Below are 22,972 nucleotides of genomic sequence, written 5' to 3'. Positions count from 1 at the left end.
CGTTATTGGTTCGTATGAATTGCTACAAAGCTCATAATTGTCTTTATGAACTCAAGGTCATCAAGCTAAAAGCTCTGGGTCATTTTTATTAAAGCAGTGTCGTCTCAGGTGGAGATCTTTCTTTAATCATCATTAGACTTAGTCTGGATCTTAAACATCTTATAAGATTTGTATTGAGGGAAGCAGCCGCACCTTCCGTCGGGCCATGTGAAGACCTGTTGGCAAAGGTTCTTGGCGCGCAGCACCGGCTGTGCCGGGGCACCGGGGGTCGTGTGGGCCGCGGCATTCGGAAAGTCGGCAGGTGCTGGGACCTCACTGCGTTGGCACCTGTGCTGGCTGATGCCTGTGATGGATCCGCATATCCTACCGTTCTCGTTTTAAGGTATTTACGCTCCTAACCGGGGAATTTTTGTTCTGGGAGCTGTCTTGCTGCCAGGATTATAAATTAGGGAAATTTCCAAACAAAATTGGGCTGGGCTCCAGGTTTCTTTCAGTGCATGCTTATATAGTTTATTTAGCACTATCAATTATCCTTTGCTCAAATAAAATGCTCTCTGGATCGTAGCTCTGTGTTTTAAACTCACTTAACAGAATGTTACTTACAGAACATTTATGGGGGTGACGGCACCTTTGTCTCTGCTTGACAGGAGTGTCCTGTTCGCGCCCCAGGGGCTCCACGGAAGTTGGACGGTGCCCTCGGGCCACACGGGCTGGGGGTGCTTTGGTCCGATGGCTCTTCTGGTGTGGTGGCAGCTAATGTTGGAAATTCAACTCACATTTAAGTAACATGCCCACCCCGTGCGTTCGGGCCTTGCCGAGGGGTCAGCGGGTGCGTGCCTCGGTTTACCTCGCCGGTGTGATTGCTGTCTTAGGAGCAGACACGCTGTAAATGGAGAGCGCAGCACCACACGGAGGCCGCCAGCCAGTCTCCAGCGTCTCCAACGCGCTCGAGGCTGGGAGCCCTGTCGGGGTTGGGTGCACATGGAGCAGGGTGGGGGGCTGTCCCGGAACCCTAAAGCTAGAAGGGGCTTCGGACCCCACTGAATCAGTCTCCTTGACCGACTAGACCCTCACTAGTCAAGTGGCATTCTACATTTTTCCTCCTTTCTAGTAAAAAGAAGTTCCCTTTTCTTTAGAAAAATTTTAAATTTTAAAGTCTAGGTCAGAGAATGGGCCTAATATAGAATTTCTGTGATTAATTTGCAAACTGTAGTCAGCCTAAAGGACTGACAATAAGGCCACACGGTGACGTCCCTGAGATGTCGTCAGTGAGCCAAGACGCAGTGTTAGGAGGACGCTGGCTTCTCCCTGCAGACTCGGGAAATGGCCGGGAGCCTCCAGGAAGGGCAGGGTGGGGGCCACACGTCTCCTGTGCACGGGGGAGGCCGCGGGCAACAGCCCTTCTGGCCTTCCTGTCTGCTGGGTGCAGAGCGGGCACTGAGCTGTTCTGGGTGTTTACCTCGGCCTCCTCCGCTTTTAAAAACATGAGGACCTGCAGGGAGACTCGGCTCCACAGGCAGTACCGGGATGCGCGGGCGAGGGTCGCGGCGCTGTCCTGGCCGCCTCTGGCCGGCTCGCATCTTCCGCCGCCACAGAGGTCACAGAGGTCCCCGAGGTCTGCGTGGACGCTCGGTCGTGCCTGCAGCGCTGAGGTGCTGTGGATCCCACAGAAACACCTTGGCTGCGGCCCCAGGAACGTGGCCCCAGCCCAGAGAACTGTTGGGTCTCTGGCAGCCACGCTCAGCCACGCTGCTGACTCGCGCTTGAGGGATCCCCCGCCGCGCGCTTCGCCGACACGAGCCCTTCCGGCCTGCACCGTGACGCATCGTTACGTCCCTTTCCAGAGCAAAAGATCAGCCTTGCAGACCTTAACTGATTTGCCCAAGTTCACATAAAGTTTGGGGTCCTTCGCCGTGTTGTCCAGGTGGAAAAAATTAAATTAAAATAAAAGTTTGTGGTCCAGCAGGGACCTCGGTCCAGGACTGAGCCTGGGCCGGGGCACCGCACTCTCCGTGGTGCTGGGAGAACAGAAATCCCAGTGGTTGTAATTCCCCCGTGTTCACTCTCAGGACAGTCGTGCGGCTCTGCTGATTTTTCATTCTTCAGTGAATAAATCTCCAACATTTCAGCTCTTCCCCGGAGCATCTCAGCCCTGGAGGACCAGTCCGGGTTCCTGCAGGCGTTGTGCTTCAGTCGGGACCTGCTGCTTTCCTGGATAAACGGTGTTAAGCCACGGAAGTCACTGCAGAGACACCTCTGGTTTGCTGTCCCCCAAATCGGGCAGCGTCCACGTGCGCAGTGGGAGGTGAACGGGCCGTGCTCGAGGGCCGGCACCACCCGCCTTGTCAAAATGAGCCCCGACACATGCGCTGCTTCCTGTGTGCTTTGCTTTGGTTTTGAGATTCTGAGAAACCTTGGGTTGTTTTTTTAAAATCCAACTCACTGTTTAAGAACTATCTGTGAGCTAATGAGTGCTTGAAGTGTAGGGGCAGAAGGAACTAGAACTGCAGGAGCGGCTTTCCCCGTCTGCGTTTCTCCCTGCGTCAGACGCCTCTTACCCCACGGTGGCCCCAAGTCCATCCTCCTCTCTGTCCCCTCCCGGTGCCACGGTAACCCTCCGTGACCACTTCCCGAGGGGCCGAGGTCGGAGGGGGGCTCCAGCCCAGGTGGCCCGTCCCAGGCACCCACGTCCAACCCGCTTGTCAGCGGGCCCTGGGGGGCCAGGAGCCCGGGTTGTGGGTCCCGGAGCTGCGCAGAGAGGAAGCAGCTTCTGTGTGGTGTCGGCGGGTTTCGGGAAGATCTTTGCAGCCAAGGACAAGGGCAGCCGGGCGCCAAGGAGCGTGAAACGGGGACGTGTCCCGTGATCTTCAGCCGCTGCCTCGGGAGCTGAGGGGCCTGTGATGCGACCCTGGCCGGGCGGGCGGGTGGCGTGGCCTCCGGGACGCGGAGCACGTGAACCCCAAGGCACAGCAAAGGCTTCGGCTATGATGCATTTTCAACTCTTCTGTTGGGCTCAGATTCTCTTGCAAACTTTTTCTCGATATCGTCCTATTTTGATGACTCAGGGTTGACTTAGGGTTATGCTGTCACTGGGCAGAAGGATGGCGTTCCCTGAGCCATCACTACCGGAATTCTTCCAGGGAGGTGTCTCCTTCGTCCCAAGTGGTGGGACCACCCAGGCGGAGCCTGGCAAGGGACAGTCGGTGGCCCGTCCTGAGGACCGAAGCCGCGTGTCCGAAGCCGTGTGGCAGTCCGGGCTGGAGCGGGCCGCGCCGCAGCCAGGCGGAGGCTGAGCCTGCCCCTGTCGTGCGTGTAAACGTCGCCTGCGGAAGGAGGTGGACGATCCGGCAGGGACACACTGGGAGTTAATGGGTGTCACGTTGAGACCGTCCCTAAATCCAGACCCTCTTCTGGCTGAGCAGCACTGCCCGGCACAGACACCAGGGTTTCTCCGTCCGCTCACGCGGTGACGGCCACGAGGGGATTCCCATCTTTGCAGTTGTGAATAGCACTGCGATAAACGTACAAGTGCAGGTGTCTTTTTTATGAAATGACTTCCTTCCTTTGCGTGGACGCCCCACAGTGGGACTGCTGGATCGGATGGTGGGGCTGCCTTTAGCTCTTTGAGGAATCTCCACCCCGTTTTCCACAGCGGCTGCACTAATTTGCATTCCCGCCAGCAGCGTGTAAGCGCTCCCCTCTCTCTGCATCCTTGTAGCATCGCTGTTCTTGACTTTTTGATGACAGCCACTCTGCCTGGTGTAAGACGGTATCTCACAAGAAAGAATGAAATCGTGTCTTTTGTGGCAACGTGGAGGAGGCCGTTATCTTAAGTGAAATAAGTGAGACAGAGTCAAACACCGTGAGTTTGCACTCACGGGTGGGGGCCACACAGTGTGACACGTGGGCACACGCGTGGAGCGAGAGACGCTGGGGCTGGGGGTGAGAAACCAGGCGGCAGGTACCACGCTCACCGTGAGGGCCACGGGGACTCTGCACGCCCAGACCGCACTGCCACGAAACGTGGTCGCGGAGCGAACTGCACTTGGACCCCCTGAATCTGTAAAAACAAAGCGAGTAACAAGTCCAGAAACTCTAGCCGTTGGCAGTCCACTCAGACGGGCAAGTCGGGTTCCCGTTCTGTCCTCTCTGCGTGCGACTGTTGGTTCTGGTTTGCGTGGGCCTCGGGGAGTGTCGCGGGGAGAGAAAGAAACACGAAAGGGGGGTCTTTCTCCCAACAGCCTGGCCGTGGTGCAGCTGCTGTTGCCGCTGACAGTGGAAGGTCCCCCCCCCACGCGGCTGGTACTCTAATGAGAAAGAAGATACACCTGCGGGTCCCCTGCTGCTTTACTCTAGAACATTCCACTTTGACGGCAGAGTAGGATGCACTGGCCCCTTTCTTGAATCTGTCGGGCGGGTGGGTGTGTGGTGTGTGTAGGGGGCAGGGGTGCGTGTGCTGCGCCGTGTGTGTGTGTGTGTGTGTGTGTGTGCGTGTGTGGTCTGTGTGCGTGTGTGTGTTCATACTCTCAGGACAGGCTCTGCTCCGTGCGCCCGGCCAGGCCGTCCTCGCTCCCGTGTGAGCGCAAAGCCCCCTCAGGGCGTCCTGCCTGGGTGCATCGACTCAGCGGCCCGGGACCGGGCGCCGGCTCACGGACCTGCACCGGGGTCTTAGGACCAGAGGGGTGACGCCACGCGGGCACTGTGGGCCCAGCCCGCGGCTTCCCCGGTGCCGCTAACTCCTGCCTCTGCCTCCTCTGTCCCCAGGAGCTATGCCGCCAGCGCATGGCCGCGCGGCCGCCGGACCGCCCCGAGGGCCCGCACGCGTCACGCCTGCACAGCGTCTCGTCCCAGTGCAGCGACGGGCCCGGGCCCAGCCCCACCGCACGCAGCAGCACCTCGTCCTGGTCCGAGGAGCCCGTGCAGCCCAACATGGACATCTCCACCGGACACATGATCCTGGTAAGGCCGCGCTCACGGCTCTGCCCCACACTCAGGCCGGCGCCTCCGACTCTGCCACCCCGGTCACCGCCTCTCCTGAGCTTGGTGGCGGCGGGACCGGCGGAGACGCCGCCTGCTCGGGGTGCGGCCAGGCGGTGACCCTCCCTCTGGGGGCAGGAACGTTCACTCGGGAGATCCTGCCATCCTCCGCCTGGAGCACGGAGCCCCACGCGTCTCGGCCCGTGTGAGGCTGGGCCCCGGCTCTTCGTTTTCAGGGGTGAGAACGCACACTAGTTAGCGCCTACTGTGTGCGCTGCTTTGCGCGGCCCCCGGACTCCTAAGCAGCGGCTCTTTCCCCGCCCCGGCTCCCAGCTCACCGAGCATCGTTCGGGGAGAAAAGTCACCCTCCTGCTGCTCGTGGCTGCAGGGCCGGGGGGTGCGGTCTGGGGCTCAGGCCTCACGGGGGCGTTTCTGGCGGTGCCAGCGCAGACACGCAGTGACGAGGCCTCAGCCGCCTTCTCTGCAGTGATGCGCCTTTCCCTGGACAAGTGTGCCCTCCGGTGACACAGATGGGGTGACCGGGCCTCGCTTCTCGACCCGCCATTAACATGCGGGTTTCCCTGAGGGGTGTTTGCCTCGCAGAAGGTTCTGGACCTTGCCGCCACGGCGTCTCTCGTGTGGCCACCGTGGGAGCCGAGGCCTCCCGTGGGTGAGAGGCGGAGCCTGGTTCTGCTGCTGGGCGGGTGCAGCCACCACGCTGGGGCCGGGGCCACGTTCTCATGGTGGCTCATGTCTTGAGAGGGCCCCGCGAGGCGTCAAACACACATGTTTTTGGAAACGTTTTCTACCTGACTGTCTAACCACAACCTAGACTGGTGGGATTAGACCCAAAGAAGCTGGAAAACCAAGAATTTCACGAAAAGCCTCGTTGCAGAGCCCGGAGATCAAGCCGGGACCCTGCGAGGCTGTCATGCGGGACACGCGTGATCCCAGCCCTGCTCGGGGCAGACGCTCTGTAGACGGGGCGCGAGCAGCTGCCGCCCAGGGAGCCTGGGACAGAGCCGGGAAGTTCGGCATCCCTGGGCTGGAAACGGGACCCTCGCCTGCTTCCCGCCCTCCCGGGCCCGGGCTGCCCGAGACACACTCCCCGCGACACGCTCCCCGCGACACTCCGGCCCGTGGACAGGTGGTGGCGCCAGGGCTCCCACACTCAGGCACAGATAGCGTCGCTCATGCAACAAACGTACCGGGTCCCCCGTCTTCCCGCCCATGAGGAGGGTCCCGGAGGAGGGTCCCGGAGGACAGACACAGACGAGCACTGGAGACGCCCGTCCCCGGCCCCGCCAGCGCCGATCGCCCACAGCCGAGCTCACCCGAGAAGCAGGGGCTCGCGGCAAAGAGTCGGCACCAGGCGGGGCCTTCGCCTCCCGGGATCTGGGCAGCCGGACTGGGAGGCCTGCACTCCACCCGCTGTCTGTTTCTGCGCTTTGGGTTTTCTTGTTTTGCTTTACCTCATTTTCTCAGAAAGTGCCTTCTAAAGATTCCAGCTTCCTTTCAATGGTACCGAGGAGAAACGGGCCTTGTCCGCAGGGAAAACCGCCCCGGAACATCGCCTGCCCCAGCGCGTGGGCAGCCGGGCGCGGGGGGAAGGGCGAGCCCAGGAAGGCGTCCGGGGCCCTCTGGCCGCGTGGAGAAGGGGGTCTTGGCTCCAGGGCAGCGCGGGAGGTGGCGCAGCCGGGAGGAGGGGCTCGCCGGGAACCTCGCGGTCTCGGGGCAGGGTCTGCGTGGGACCCGCAAGGCTGGAACTCTGGGAAGCCCCCGGTGTCGCTGAAGCGACTGTGGAAGTTCTGCAAGTAAAAGTCACAGTGTTTCGAGCGTGTGAGGGACACGGCCCCTCGGGGATTCTCCCGCATCCTCTCGTGGGGTCAAGAGTCATCACTGAATCCGTTTTTCTAAAGATCCGTTTCTGTGTCACCTTTGCCGTCACAAGAGTGGTGTGTCCGTGACGTGGGTGGGCTGTCAAGAACGCTGTGACTGCCCTGAGGGTTGCTGACTACCTGTGAGTCCGCCGTGAGTCCTGGCATGAAAGCGCATGCAGACACGCGTGTGTGGACAGGGCCATCCCATGGCGCACCACAGGAAACGTGTTGGCGTGGCCGGGACCAGCTGGGGAACCTTCTTTGGAATTTGGGAATGTTGAGAAAAACTTGGCTTAATGCTTTCTCCATTAGAACCAAAGAATAATGAATTAATTCAGGAAATGGCACTGAATATCGTTTCTCTTCAGATCGTATAAATCTTTCACCTTTTTAAAAAATGCATCTTCATACGTGTTGGCGATAGTGGTGTGGACACGGCCCAGCCCTGCCTCGATTCCCGGAAGGTGCGGCATTGAAGTGGGCTCACATCTGGGTCTTCCAGGATTCACCCCACGGCCGCTGTCCTCGGAGCCCAGCGAGGGAGGAGCTGTCATTAGAGGAGACGGTTAAAGCACTGACATAATGCATGAAAAATGTCAGGTTACAATGTTGCAAAGGTGGCCAAAGCTTCCCGTAGTCACAGAAAACAGAAGGTCGGTGACCTTCACCCTTTCCTCTTGGATTCGCCAGTGGCGTTTGCCGCAGGCCCACGGGAGTGAGCCTGGGCCTCCGTGCTAGAGACCCGCAGATGCCGCCAGGCTGGGACCACCTGGGCTCCAGGGCTCAGGGGGGCTCTGAGGAGCTCTCTGAACGCCGGCCCTCTTGGCTGCCACCCCCGCTGAGGGCTGTTGACGTTTTGACTTGGGCACTGGCAGCGATCACTCTCTCTGCCGACGTTCATCCCGCCAGGCTCGTCGGCTTGTCCCGATTCACACTCAGCGCAATGTAAGGAGGTGCTTACCTGGAAGGCTTCCTGGAGGCTGCAGCAGAAAGCACCCTGGGTGGCCTCGGCAGGGCATTTCCCTGGCTGCAGCTCTTCATCTCCAAACTTCACACCTTGTATTTCTAGAAGGTTCCCATTCCGTTGTTCATTCACGGTTGACAGCATGGATGGCTGCGCTCTCGGGATGAAGGGAACTGGGCCGCCAAGAGTTCAACTCCGGCTGAGCGGCCTTTCTGACGGGCTCTCGCTCACCAAGGTGTCCGGGAGTCCGAACAGTCGCACCGAGCCGGGGCGGCCCTTCCCCCGCACGCGGGACACGTGTCGCAGACACAGAGTGAAGTGGTCGCTGTTTGTGTCTGGACGACGCACCGTCACGGCTCACGCTTGGAGGAGTCTTTTGCCTGGACGCTGTTCCTGTCGGGATTCCGCCGGGTCTGTAGGTGACCGGCTTCCCCGGGGTAGAACGGCTCTCGGCCCCACCTTCCGGCGTGTGGGTGGGGTGTGACCTGCTCCCTTGGTGAGTCCCTTGTTGGGGGCGTCTCTCTCCAGCGGCAGCTGCGGGAAGCCTTCCCCACTGAGCCCCCCGAGAATCCGCAGCGGGGGGAAGCCGGGGCGAGGTGACCAGGCTGGGGTGGGAGGACGTGAGAGCCGCTGCCTCTGAAGACCTCGGCGTTTCCTGGCGTTGCTGCGGATCCCGCGGAAGAGCAGCACGGACGTCCTTAGAGCTCAGGTCCAGCCGAGTGGGCCTGACCACCCAGCGGCTGCCACAGCCTGCGGGCAGGGCTCAAACCCAGTGTATCCATCCTAACTCACTTGGGTGGATTTTCTAGAGCCTCCCTTGTCTACACCGCCTCCCTCGCTGTCACTCCTGGTTGATGTTTCTGTGACTTGGTCTTGTCACCGAGACCCACGTTGGCCAGGTGTGTCGGCCAGCACCAGGCAGGGGCATCTTGTGCAGGAGGCCGGGCAGCCGGGCAGGGCGATGCCATGCGGTGCCCGCGTGCGCCCAGCACACGGTTGGTCCAGCCGGCGGCCAGCGAGGGCCTTGCTCAGCCACCTGCATTTTGAAGGCACCTTTTATGTCGAGAAGGAAGGTGTTCACCTGGCAGCCTCTCACCTGACGGCAATTTCCAGCCCTCAAACCCTGTGCTTTGTTAAAAAGCAGCTTTGCAGTGACCTAAGTGTATAGTTTTCTTTGTCCCATACTAAGAGGGGGATGAGTCCCACGGCCCGAGTTCAGGGGCAGCGTCTGGTCTGTCTGTGCTGGATGGAAGCATCGCAGCAGCTCTGTCCCCAGCCCCAGCTGCCACCCCAGGGCCGCCGTCCCCTCCTTCCCGTGATGCCTGCACACATGGGGACCCGCGCTCTGCCCGCGCTGGGCTGCGTGGAGGGGCGGTTCTGTGCGGGTGTGCGTGGCTGTCCCTCCGTCCCCACAGCCTGGTTCTTGTGTTTAGCCGTCACCTGCTGCTTCCTGTCAGCGGCAATTCAGGCGATTTTCAAACTCCGGCGGCAACACACAGCCGGACCGTGTGAGGACGCGGGGAGCCTGCGTTTTAGGAGCAGGGTCCTGAGTCGCCAGGGGTCCGTGTGGATGGACGTTGCCACGTGTCCTGCCAGGCATGTGGCCGCTGACAGTCCCCCAGCCAGCAGAGACAGCGCCCGAGTCCCTAGGATCCCCCAGCCTTTGGGCTTCGCCACTGGCAAGTGGAAAAGGCTGTTTCCAAGGGGTTTAAATCTACGTTTCTCTTCGCACACGGGAGGTCGCGCATGTTTCATGTTTGGGGGCCGTTCGTGGTTCTGCCCAGGGTGGTTTCAGAAGTGTCCCTGCTGGGCTGCAGCCCCCCCCCCACCCCGGCAGCCTGTGAATGAGAGCCCTGCCCCCCCCACAGGCGCCGGTGCTGTCACGGTAACCCTCGCCCGTCCCCTCCGCACCGTCATTACTGTACACACAACGGGGACGAGGCCGTCCCTGACCAGGGCGAAGTTCCAGGAAGAGCAAACGGGAGAACGCTGAGAAGTCACGTCGGCTGACGATGGGCGTGACCCGCGGGAGGGCACGCGTGTTCCCCGTGCGTGAGAGCCGCGTGCTGGTGCTGTGTCTCAGGGCAACTTGTAAACCACCGTGGCCCTGATGTCGGGGAAGGAGCGGCCCCTGAAGGCACGAGCTCAGCCTGGGGTCCTCAGACCGCACGGGGGTCTGCACGGGCTGCGCACCGACGCCCCTCAGCCGGCTGGCAGCCGAAGCCCGTCCCTCCCGCTGCGAGGCCAGCGGTGGGCAGGGCCGGTGCCCCCGAGGCCTCTGTGCTCGGCTTGGTGCTGTCCTCTCCCGTGTCCTCCGGGGCCTTGCTCCTGCAGGGCCATCGCTGGTGCCTCCTCCTGGGGACAGTCAGATGGGAGGCGGGTCCTGCCCTGATGGCCTCATTTTAACTTAATCGTCTCTTTAAAGCCTCTGTCCACAAATGAGGTTGCATCCTGGGGTGCCGGGATTCAACACACAGATTTGGGGGACACAGTTCAGCCCATGACAAGGACTGACGCTGGCAGCTTACAGCGAGTGACAGGTGCCGGCCTTTCCCGCACGGCCCAGGCGCTGTGCTCCGCCCGGTCGCCCTCGCACCGGCGCTGCTGAGCGGGCGGCTCATACCACCAGGGGCTGGCAGCGTCCTGGCCGGGCTCACGCCGCGTCCCCACTGCCTTTCACCTGCTGCTTGTGACGCCACCGCCTCGGAGACACAGCTTCTGTCTCCGCTCAGAGCCCGGCCCCCACCCGCCAGCGTTGGTCACTGCGGTGGAGACGGTGAAGACGTCCCTCCAGGCAGAGCCCTGGGAGGAGGAGCCGAGAGCCCTGCCGACACCCGAGTCACAGCGCAGTTCACTCAGCTCCGTCTGGGGCTGCCGTGGGCGGGGTGGGGGGGCCTTCCCGGGGGCGTCGGCGCAGGTGAGGGCCCAACGGAGGCCCCCGCAGGAGCAGGTGCTCAATTTGGGAGCAGTGACCGCGGCCGCCTCTCAGATTTCCCCTGAGACGCCCTGGGGCGCGGCTAACTCTGCCCTGTGCCACGGTGAACTGGCGGCGACCGCCCTGCTTCGCCGGCGCACCTGGCGCTCCTGTGGCGACACTCTGTGGACCGTTTGGGGTGACACGAGACAACACGTGTCATCGCAGCCGTTCAGCATATGTGGGGGTGTGGGAGTAGCTTGCGTTTTTGGTGGGAAGGGGAGTGATTTGCCCTTTTATTTTAAAAAATCTCATTTGCTGTTGAAAACGCTAGAGCAACATTGGTGCTTTTTTTCTTAGTCTCCTAGGGTTTTCAGCGTGTTGTCGTTTCTGCCTTGATCGCTTCACGTTTAGAGAAAAACTCTGTGACCCAAATGTGACCAACCCCAGCTGCCACGCCAGCCACGCGGAGGCCAGTGGCCGGGGCTCGAGAGCAGCGTGTGTGGCGTCTGCAGCGTTGCGGGTGGGTCTCGGCTGCCGCCGGGCGCTGTCCCAGCAAACCTAGCGTACGTCGAAAATACTGTTAAGTCAAAAGTGCATTTTTGACCTATAGTATTTTCAACTTACAGAGCGCGTCCCTTCGTAAGTCGAGGAGCGCCCTGAGTACGCGTCAGGGCACCGTGGAGGTGGAAAGTCCTGCGTTGGACCCGTAAGTCGGCGGCTGTCTGTCTGTGTCCATAAGCTGGTTCTGTCGGACGCGGGGCTCAGAGAGGCTGGGGCGGCCGTCCAGACAGTGCGGGGGAGCAAGGGCAAGAAAAATGCACCCCCCGGTGACACGCCGATCCCCAGCGGTGGCGGTGGCTTGTTTAGAGGGGTCGGCTGCCCACCTGGAGCGCCTCTTAAAAGTCGTTTCTTCGTTACCATTTCCCTGCTCGTGGACCTTCTTGCGGGGGGTAGATTGGGCAACACGGAGCAGGTAACGTCGAGCCCCCAACTGACACTCGCTGAATTGGACTGAACGGTCAAACGCCGGTTTGGCAGCTGAGCCGTCTGTGAAGCAGGTGGGACGGGGCCTGCAGGAGTGTCTGGAAGCGTCCGTGGGTTGGCAACGGTTCCAAGTGCCGGAGCTGGGACCACGACAGGCCACACGTGAACCAAGGAAGCCCCCAGGGAGCCTGCAGGGTGGGCCCAGCCCAGAGGCCATGCTCCTGGGGCCGACGGGCGACCCCGACATCTGTGGGTTTGTGGACGGTGTCACAGGGACTCAGCGCCAGCGGTGTCACTCGAGGCCCAGGGCGGAATCGCCGATTGTCCGTGTGCTTGTGTGATGCTAACGTGACCACACAGTTCCACAGGCGGTGCACGAGTGCACAGGCGTGAGCCGGGCGCTGCCCTCCGGCAGGTCCCCAGCACGGCTCTCGGACGCAGGTCGGCGCAGGTGCTCTGCGTGGAGCAGCGTGAGTCTCGCCCCTGAGGAGCTTGCGGTCAGTTTGGGGCAAAGGGGAGACAGCGGGAGACACCCCGGACGTTGCCACGTGCTGAGCGGAGTTCTCTGGCCTGAAGACTTGGTCTTCGTGGGGGTTGGGGGCGGGGGCGCGGCAGGGAGGGGCTGGGCTGAGGTGGCTTCTGATGGCGGCCACAGGGGGCAGGCGGGAGGCAGAGCAGCAGCGTCACAGCCGTCCAGGCCCCAGTGAGTCACATGACTCGTTTGTGCTGGAGAAGCAGGAAGTCAGCACAGCCCTGAGCACCGGGGACTCAGCCGGACGTGGGGCAGCGTGTGGCAGCACACGGGGTCGTGCTGGACGCTGGCTGCAGCCACCGTGGTTCCTTGAACCCAGGAAGTCGAGGTTGATTGTTCGCTGTCGTGTACGTTCGCAGACGGTGGAGCGTTCGGGTCGCGCAAGCCCAAGACAGTCGTGGCCACTTTTCCCGCTGTTTTCTCTTCTGGGGCCACAGGGGGGAGGGCTCAGAGCCAGGGGCTTGTGCTGCTGCGGGAAGGCGGTCCCAGAGCGAGGTCCCCAGCACGCCATCTGGGTCAGCGGTGAACTCAGGACCTTCAGTCCCATCCACAAACGCAGCTGGTGACAAAGCCCACGTGGCAGCGCGCCGTAGGGACAAGTACCGGTGTGCGCGGTGGGAAAGCCCCTGGCCACGCTGCGGAGCTTTGCAAGGACGTTTTTATCATAGACGCCAAACGTTAGATGTTACGGAAAATAAAGTGATCATAACCGTTTGTTACAGTAGGTTTTCCTAAGAAAGTCTGACCTGTCAGTCACGCGGTGTTCAGCCGCCTTCCTGCCTCACACGGACCCTCGCTCTGTGTGGGCCTCTGTTTTGCGTTGGGTCCTCTCCTGCCCCTTGTGGGAATGGCTGCGTCTCCTTATTCCCTCTTCCCCCCTGACCAGTCCGGCTGCTACATTTTAGTAATTGTCCTGATAATTTTAACAACCATACTTGACTTGACAAGCGCTGGAGTTGTCACCTCCACCCTCCTCTCAGCCCAGAAACCTGGACAGGGACCTCCTGCCGCCCTCTGACAACGCTGCTGCCCGCACTTCCCTCGTCTCCCATCCTCACACTGACCGTTCTGTTGGTGGTTTTCGTGGTCGGCTTTTGTTCAGATCAACTCTCGTTTTACTGGGCATTGGTCCCCCTTCACTTCTCAATTCTTCATTTTGGGGAAAATAGCCTTTTTCCTCCTGAAACATGTCTGGTTTTCAGTCTTTTAATGGGAAAGTTTCCTCGTCTTTGTCAGAAATGTCCTTTATTAGTTCTCACTTACGAAATAGACTAGTTAAGGGTCAGATTCTCGTTGTCTTTCTCCTCTTGTCCTGGCACCGCTGCTGTCCAGAGTGCTGTCTCTGGTCTACTCGCAGTTCCCTCGTGGGTCCTCTACACTCCCTGCACTTTCTTCCCAATTGCTACACATTTACTGTTCTGGGAATTCCTTCTGCCTTGTCTTTGTACGGACTTATTTTATTTTTATTTTTGTCCCAGACCTACGTTGATTCCTGAATGTGAGAATTTCTGTCTTCCATCAATCCCATTTAATTATAAACCATTTACAATTTAAATGTGACTCTTCCATCCTCCCCTCTAATAGCAACGTTAGACATTCCCACTCCTGTGTCTCCTAAATCCCCCCCCACGCCGCTCTGCCCCCCGCGGCCCCGTCCTGCGTCCAGGGCATTTCCTCAGACCTGCCTTCCAGTCTGCAGCGTTTCTCTTCAGCAGTGTCTGGTCTAGTGTTTAATCCACCATCGTATGTATAATTTTAAGAAGTATATTTTTACTTGCAGTTTTGTCCTATTTTGTTCTTTTTCAAACCTGTCTGCTGTGTTGTTTTCTTATGTTGCCAACTCCTACTTCAGTACCTTCAATCATTCATTATAAATGCTATGATTGTTTCTACCTAGTACTTTTATTATGTTTTCATGGGTCTAATTCTGCCCTTTGCTGTGTTTGCTGATTTGCTCGTGGTAGTTTGTTGTCTGGTGGGTTCTATGATTTCGGGTTACAACTCTCCATTGCTGGAGCTTCAGCCCTTAAAGTTCTGTGCAGCCCTTTGCTGAGGGCACCAACCTTGAGAGAGGTTCTGAGGGCACCTTGCAGACACTCCAGGCTGTCCGTGAACCAGGCCCGTCTGTATGTCAGTCCCTTACCTGCAGGACCCAGAGCTCTCGTCTGTGTTAATAACTTGAGCCTCAGTCCTAGACGGCCCCGTGTGCAAACGTCTTCCCATTCCAAGTCCGAATGGAGACAGACGAGCCTCCCGTGACCGGAGCACACTCTTAGTGAGAGGGTCCTGGTTTATGTGGGGGTGTCGGGTCCAACCCAGCACCTCCTGCAGGGCAGGGCTTTCCTTTACAGCCCTGCCTGGGCGGCAGCCCCGAGACCTGGAGCGATGTGGGGAGCCGACCTGCCCGGCCCTCCCTCAAGGCCTGAGAAGCTTCAGGCCACAGGGCCCCACTCTGGTCTCGCTGCCTCCTCACCTGGGTTCCCAGGGGTTCCCTGGATTTGGTGAAAATCTAGACTACCACGTGTCCAGCATTTCTAGATGTCTGTGGGGGAAGACACCCGGTCACCTCATTGTCACACTGCTGGGAACGCACAGTCATGGCAACTTAGAGGAAAAGCAGTGCCCACGCCGTATTGCCCTTAGTGTCACAGCACGCTGACAAGTGCGTCTCAGAGCCGGCTCCTGTGTTCGGCACAACAAAGACAGACGTCTTACCGGTGGCCGTCCAGAAGCAAAGAAGGACAGGCCGCGACCACACCCGGCCTTCCTGTGCGCAGGTGAGGGCAGCCGTCTGTGGGAGTGCACCGGCAGGGGCCTCAGTCCAGGCACGGTGGGCAACTGCGACTGGCTGGCGACGCCGGGAACTTCCAGGTGGCATGCACGTTGCCATGGCGATAAAGGCAGCTGTGGGAGGGCCAGGCTCAAGGCTCCAGGGCTGCGTTGTGCTGGAAGCCAAGAGTGAGAGGAATGACACCTGGCGGTCCACCTGCCCTCCTGTCCCACCTTGAGGATGCGTATGGCGTGGCCCGTCCACGATATGTCGGCAGTTGAGCCGGCAAAAGATTGGAAATGTATTTGGTCTTATCTCTAACTTTTCACCCCACGAAGTGAAGATGTTTTTGGCACGCCAGCCCCCTTTCCTCCTTGGAGCTAAGCGGAAGAGGAATGGTCACCATCCACTCCTGGTTATTGTGGGCGACTGTTAAATCCTAGTTTTCCATTTCTCCCCACCGACACTCCAGCCGTGTCACCGCCCACGAGTCGGGAAGGCAGAGGAGACAGGCGGGGACCTCCAGGCTTCACCTTTGCTGCACATTCGGTTGGTGAAGAGTCGGAGATAAATTTTTGAGTCTTTTGTGAGCTTTTCCGGTATTTTTGGTGCCGTTTCTGTTTCACCGTCCTTGTATTAATGCTCATGAGCGTGTAGCCTGTGCGATTTAGAAGGTTAAAAATCAAAACATTCTGCTTTCAGTGAACACTTTTAGAGCAGCTGTGAACATTATCCAACAAGGTGTTACAGGATCCGGGGTTTCTCGTCTGCTTGTGGGGGAGAAAGCTCCTGTCTGTGCCGCTGTCCCAGGTAACCTTCACTGCACTTGCCGGAATTCTTCACTCTTCCTAAAAACTCCGTCAGAAAACCGCCACGAGCCCCTCGCTGCGGGACGTGGAGGGTGCTGCTAGGAAAAGACCTGCCGCTTTGTCGGAGCAGAAGCTGCCTGCGTTGCCTGGCAACCGTCCCTCCTCTTCCCTCTCCGGAAAGGCTTCCCCGCTCCAGCCTCTGCCGTGGTCGCTGAGTAGGAGCTGTCCCTGGGCCGTTTCTTGTCAGTCGGGTGGCAGCGAAGGTGTCGGGGCTTTGGGAGAATCTGTCACTCGGACCCCGCGGGAGACCACCGAGTTGGGAGGGGGGTGGACGGCCGTCTGGGCAGACGTGTCTACGGCACGCGTGTGGAGATAGTCGCGCAGAGCCGCTGCCAAAGGGGTCGCAAAGCCAGCACTGCCCGGCGGGTGACAGTCACCCTGGCCCCCCGCAGGCTCCGCCTGTGCCTCCCCCACCACCCAGGGCGGGACGGCCGTGGGCGTGTGGGTTCCGCAGACTGTTTTTCTCCCGGAATGTGTTAACATAGAAGACCTTTCCAGCCTTGATTATCCTAGAATCGCATTTTCGTGAAGCTTTTTTTTCTTCTTGATCCCTGTCTTCCCTGTGAGCCGTTTGGGATCCGTGGTTTCAGTTGAATTTTGTACATTAATGGAAATTTTAAATACTCATGACTTCAAGAATATTTGATATGTCAGAGGGACATGTTTGAGGCTGAAATCAAATTCTTTTTTCTTTTGATAAAGAAGATGTGTTGATTTATATTGATAAAAATTTGTTGTAAAACAAGTATTTGACAATACGTTCTTTCATGTTGTCTGAGTAATTTATGAAAATTAAACAGAAGTGAGGTTTTAGCCAGACAGGTTCCTCTTTCTGCTTACACCATCTTGGAGCGTGTACCTCACCAAAGCCTGGGAAGGTGCTTTCTTTGTGCGATTGACCTCGGTTTCTGTGTTGAAGTGCCCGCCGTCTAACTGATGACCCACACGGAGCGAGAGGGTTAATTCCTGCTGAGCAGGGAGGTTTCCAGCAGGTGGAAGAACTAGGACAGTTCCGTCTGTTTAGGGTTGGGATTTATCTCTCCACCTTCCAGGTTTTCCGGTGTTTTCCTTTCATCCGTAAAGATGACCACTGCATTTCGTGGGCATATATAAGCCCCCTTAGTAGTAATTTTTCATTCTATAAATGGCTATTTCAGGAGTTGAACATACCATGAGTAGATATTTTGAACTTTTAAAAGGCAGAAATCTCTAGAAATATCATACAATTGAATTAATTTTTCTTTAGACTTGTTTTATTCGAAGTGTCTGCAGACTGGCATTTAAAATCACCACATTATCAATTTTTTTTAACTGTCTGTAGACTAAAATTACAAGAAGAAGAAAAACACACAAAAGATATTTGGTAAAGGCAGGTGGCTGGATGAATAATGTTCCTTTCATTAACATATTTCCCTTATTAACTGTGTAATTAATTGTACATAGCCGAGGGAAGCTATGGAAATTGCATTTTGAGATGTATCAAAGCTGACTTAGGCTTCAGACTTCCATGCAATTTACCATTAATGAAGCCAGAGATGGAAGCCTCAAATCTGTAATTATTACTCACCATTTGAATGACAAGCAAAGAATTTTATCAGCAGAGTTTTAAATGAAAGGGGATTAGCAGCTAACGTTGAAATTGTAATCTTTCTTATGAAAATAATTTTGAAGAAAATGTTTTAGTGGAAAGAGAGTTTGAGGGGAGCATTTGCCGTTAAAATGGTCATTTCCTGACACTCCGTATGAATCTGTCTGCACTGACAGCAGGGAGCAAGTATTTTTGAAAGTGAGTACTCTGTGGAGTGCAGAGCCGCCCGTGTGCCGGGGAGTGGGCCATGCAGTATCCCCAGCGCCCTGGCTGGGAGGCCGCCCGTGAGCCGGGGGGAGGGCCATGCAGTATCCCCAGCGCCCTGGCTGGGAGGCCGCCCGTGTGCCGGGGGGAGGGCCATGCAGTATCCCCAGCGCCCTGGCTGGGAGGCCGCCCGTGAGCCGGGGGGAGGGCCATGCAGTATCCCCAGCGCCCTGGCTGGGAGGCCGCCCGTGAGCCAGCAGGGAGGAGAGCGGAGGCCCCAAACTGGAATATATGAGAATATTCTAAAAGAAGTTGAAATTTGTTCAACACCGTAGGCGTCTGCGCTCCTCCCTTCTGATTGCTGTTTGGTTGCAGAGGGCGAAGGGTAAATACTGTCGGAGACAATGATCGAATGAGACGCAGGATCCATCTGTCCAGAAACATGTCGTCAGCAACGCCGCGTCTCGGACCCGTGTCCAAAGTGAGCATGGTTGTTGCCCGGAATCCGTGTTTCTGACGTTCTTGACCAGCCTCTGACCACACTGCGGCTCCGATGCGGAGACCTCGATGCGGCCCACATTCCGAGGCGGAGCCCAGGGGGTGTCTGCGCCCTTCATCCATCAGCCCACGTTCGCCAGTGTCCCCGGCTCTGTGTCGGATGCTGGAGGCACCACGAGGAGGGACCGCACGCGTGTGTTGGGAGTGTCTAGAACGTAGGTTACATTTATCCCTTTGTCCCGGCCATTTCTCCCACTGAAGGGACGACGCTGACTGCAGTGCTGAGTTTACGGCGTTGTCTGACCGGAGCCCAGCGCAGCTGTGCCCAGGAGACAGGCAGTCCTCGTGTTTCTAGAAGTTCAGGAAGATGGACCAGCGTCTTCTAGGGCCCGTGGTGAGACCACACGTACGTTCTGGGCTTAATGTCATGCTCAGGACATGGGCTTAATGTCATACCAGAACATGCCTGACCAGACTGGTCAAAATATGTTGGATCCAGAGCTCTGTTGGGGTTCTCCGGAAAATTCTGAGCTCCCTGCACGCAGGTGCCCAGGAAGGACAAGCCAGTGGTGACGTCTGGTGCAGATGTGCTTTTTTTTAAGTCTCTTAAAAGCTCTTGTTTTCTCAAAACCTGCTATCTCCTTGGTTTCGGGCTGAATGTGCCTAATGAACTGGAGCCTTTTCAGCTACTGAAATTGTGAATCTTTCACAGAACTGTTTTGTGTCGCCTGGCAACCAGTTCCCAAGTGCAGGGGTACTCGAACTTCTGGAACCCGGTGGTCTGGAGAGGCCGTTCGGCACCCCCAGCCCACCGGCAGTGACCATGCCTGGTCACCGTGCGGTTTTAGCACAGCCGTGTGTGTGTCTGTAGGTGTACCTGCGTGCACACCTTTGCATTTCCAAGAATTGCTTTATTTGTGGATAAGTACATCAGAGTATCCCAGGTTAATTTCATTGTTCACTTGTTTTCGAATTTTACATTTGGGGCTAAGCTATTGGCTGTTAATTTTCTGTGGTACTTTGAGTAAACGTACCTTCGATGAGGTTGCATACAACAGATAAAAGGAAAACTAAATGGTGCTATCAAATATCTGAATATTTTGTCCATGTGACAAAAGCATGAGGGTTATTGGAAATGTCAGGGTTGTCGAAGGAATTTTTCAGATTTTTATCCAGACTTTTGACTTTGGGTAAATTAAGACTATGACGTTGTTTCTCAGATCAAATCACTAAGATAATCCTTTGCTGCAGCTCTGTGAGGGATAAAGAGTTTGAACAATTTCAAAATACGTTGCAAAGTAAAGGGCTACAGGAGTTTTAGGAGCATGAGGAAGGACAGCCAGACAACTGAGCAGACCGGGGTCCACTAAGCTGCTCTCGTTTCATTCTCGCTGTGTCTTCTTGCTGCCTACGGCTGAGGTCAGGACCGACCACATGCAGATTTACCCATTTGTCAATAGATATTTCAGATTTTATCCAACAGCTAAGGCCCCCAGAGCACAGGGCCTTTGGCCAGCAAATGCCGCGCCCGGGAACGGGGACATCCCCTGGCTTACAGGACGTGCCTAATCAAGACTAGGGAATGAGCCACCCAGCGAGTGAGCAGGAATCCAGTTGAAATAGTGACACGACTCTTAACTCTCTCCCTCAACTAGAGGCAGCATTTGGGTTTCACTGAGAATGTCAAGCAAACCTCTTTTGCACTGAATTTAAATATTAATAGCTGTACGGTTATGGAAAATGCAGTATAATTCTCTTAATTATTTTCCATTGCTTATAAGTATGCATCTTTGTATTTTACCTATGTGCATATAACCTTGATTTTTAAGATGTTAAATAAGATAAGATTCATAAAATTGTTCATTTAAAATTCTTTGAGCTTCTCTGAGAATGACAGCCTAAAAATACAAAGTGGTGTTGTTGTCATCATCACTATTGTTAAACAGCTTCTTTCTCAGTCTTCCTGCAGGAGACCTCTGTCACCCTCTCCCCCGCGCTCGCCCGAGGATGACATCGTGCTAGAGAGTGCCCGGCGTAAAACTATCAGTTGTACCAAAGAGCAAGCCTTTCCCCTGTTAGCAGGAGGAGGTAATAAGGACGAAAGTACTTATTTTTTTAAAAGTTTATTAATTAGAACATTTCTGGAACAGAAATTATTAACATTTCCTATCAGGGTTTTAGTTGTAAGTCTTTATCAAATTGTGATTTTTTTCTATTAATTTACAACATAAAGGTTAGTGGAAGCCACAGAATAATTGATGATCGCTGTGTTTTTAGCGCACAGGGCGTCTCTGCGCAGCGCTGGCTAAGGGTGGCCCCGGGCCAGTGAGTCACCAGCTCCAGGGGAGATGCCGGTGACTCGGGCATTGTGTAAGAACTCTCTTGTGTGGGTGTGTTGTCTTGCCATTCCGGACCTTGCTCCAGAGTTGGAACACCAAACCCCAAATTATAATTAAAACATATTCATGGAAGCTTCCAATTATTTGAGTTCTTGCAGTCGAAGTTTAACCAGTTGTCATGTCCTCCCAACCTGCCGCTCTGCGAAGACTCAGCCTGTCCTCTCTGTGTCCCCCGAAGGGCGGGAGACGCACAGCCTGGTCCCAGCTCCGCACAGAGGCAGGGCCCTGTCTCTTACTGCGTCTTCTAACCGTGCTTGGAACAAAGCGCGTCGTTTTCTCTAGAGCTCTACTGGGGGGCGGGGGGGGGGGCGCATTCTTGGTTCTCGTGTGTGTTTCATTTTCCAGTTACAGGAAGTGTTTTCCGCACAGCTGACAGTGCAGCCGCCTACGGCTGGGAAACAGCGCACACCACGCACCCTGTCTCCGCGGCTGCGGGCGTCTGCCGTCCCCTAACTCGCTCATCGTCACCCCTAACTGTGGCTCGGCCGAGGACTTGCCCTGGAAGACTTCGCAGTCTGAAGTTTCTGGACTTTTCTCCACTACCGTAATGGTTTAAAATTTGATAATCACTCCACGGTTTGGTTGGTTATGATACAAAGAATGGACGTAGATTTCTAAATGGCTTTAAGACAGCATTGAGAACCGTGTCCTGGGGTCGCTGGGCTTGCCGAAGATTCTCGGCGGTCCTCAGAATAGGTAGCCTGGGACAAAGATTTCAGAGGAAGAACGTGGAAAAAATGGCGCCGATCCCCAGTTACGGGTGAAGCCAACTCTGCTGCCCACGTGGGGCGCTTTTGCTGGACAGTTTCGTCTGTTTTACCACTTCCCCATTCACTGGGCTACGGGCAGCTTTGTACTTACTGCAGATATATGTGGGACTATTTCTGCCCTGAAAACACATCTCCATGAAAGCAATTTTTAAATGTAACAGACAGAGAAAGAGCCATGAATGGCCTTCCATCCACTCTTACGAGTTCCTTGGGTCCATGCCCACCTCTTTGAGGCTTTGTGCAGAGAACCCCGAGGCTGGATTCCGAAACCGCGTGTCTGCTTTTCCCAAGTGAGCCCCGTGTGGCCGCAGAGCGCCCTTGGGGTGGGACGTCTGGCCCGCGCGCTCTGCGCCTGTGTCCTGTGCGGGCGGGGGCGGGAATGCGGTTTTCCTGTCCGGTGAGACCAGTGATCCCACCGCCGGTCAGAGCTGGCGCGGCCCGGGCCTGTGTTAAGGAACAGGATGGTTACGAAGGTGATTCAGCGTGTGCGTTCCGCGTCTTACTGTTTTTAGAGCCAGACGGTTATGTGAATACAGTCGTGTGGTTCAGGATTCTTGCTTCAAGCAAATCTTTCCTAAACTAAAAGTAGCAAAAGGACCCTCAGCCTCTAACTGTGTCTGGTCTACTTCGTGTTTGCACTTGCACTTTATGTTTCTAATTCTAAATATTTTAACATTCCTGCTGCACAATAGTAATAAGTAATATTTACAATACGCCAGACGCAGCAATCTGCAGCCAGCCAGGCGCCTTCTCCAGCGCAGCCGTCCGCTGCCGTCCGTGCGCGAGGCCGCGACACCCGCCGCATCACGCCTCCGTTCCTCTCTTGCATTTCTTCTTGGAAGTCAGATATCCCACTTTGGAAATTCAGGCGTTTAACATAAACATTCCCTCTGATGTATTAACGAAGACAGGTGACCGTGTTTATTTTTAAAGAAAGAAAAGGTCACCGTTGCCCCCAGTGGCAGCCGGAGCGGCTCGGAGCTCCCAAAGCTTCCGTCTAACGCGTGACTTTCAAACACAAACTGCGGTCTTGTCCCGAGGACAGAGGACGTGAGTGGACCGTGTTCTTCGCGATAACAAACGGTCTGACTGCAACGTCGGTAAATCAAAGGGCGCTGTGCTGCGGGAGGCACCGGCGTGACGGAAGGGGAGAGACGGGGCTTCCCGGGAACACGCGGAGCCCTGAGACCCGGCTCCCCCAGCGCACCTGCTCCACGGGCGGAGTGTCCCTTCCGCCGGGGTCCTCGTCACCGTGCGGTTCCATCGGACAGAGTCTGCTTGTCCCGTGTCTGAAGACCCCCAGAGCAGCCTGTGAGCTGGCCCTACCGGACACGGGTGGTCTGGGCTCCTCCTGACCCAGGGGACGCGGTGTTGCACGGATCTCGTGCCCACCGTGCTGAGGGGTTTCAGTGCTGCGTGTTGGGACATCATTGTCCCCCTTCTTTTCAATGACAATAGTAAATCTCCTTGCACCTCCCAGTATCCCACCCCATCGTTGTTAGGGCTGAGAGGTGCCAAGTCACGTCATTTCCGTGACTTCTGACAGGGCCAAGACCAGCCGGGGCACCCAACTCTCTCCTGCCCTCCGGCGGGTCTGGAGCCTGCGGGGTCTGCGGGACA

General features: G+C 56.8%; 1 protein-coding gene across 1 annotated transcript in view; it reads left to right on the top strand.

Annotated features, from left to right (window-relative positions):
- Positions 1–22,972, top strand: part of PTPRN2 (protein tyrosine phosphatase receptor type N2) — a 484,073-nt gene that overhangs the window by 404,018 nt on the left and 57,083 nt on the right. Inside the window, exon 13 of the mRNA XM_069461720.1 lies at positions 4,765–4,959. Within this exon, the coding sequence (XP_069317821.1) occupies positions 4,765–4,959 (195 nt within the window). The remainder of the gene's footprint in view (positions 1–4,764; positions 4,960–22,972) is intronic.

This window comes from Eulemur rufifrons, chromosome 29 (assembly GCF_041146395.1).
Source record: "Eulemur rufifrons isolate Redbay chromosome 29, OSU_ERuf_1, whole genome shotgun sequence".
Taxonomy (NCBI): Eukaryota; Metazoa; Chordata; class Mammalia; order Primates; family Lemuridae; genus Eulemur; species Eulemur rufifrons.
The sequence above is the reverse complement of the archived record's forward strand: the minus strand, read 5'-3'. Positions and strand labels throughout refer to the sequence as shown.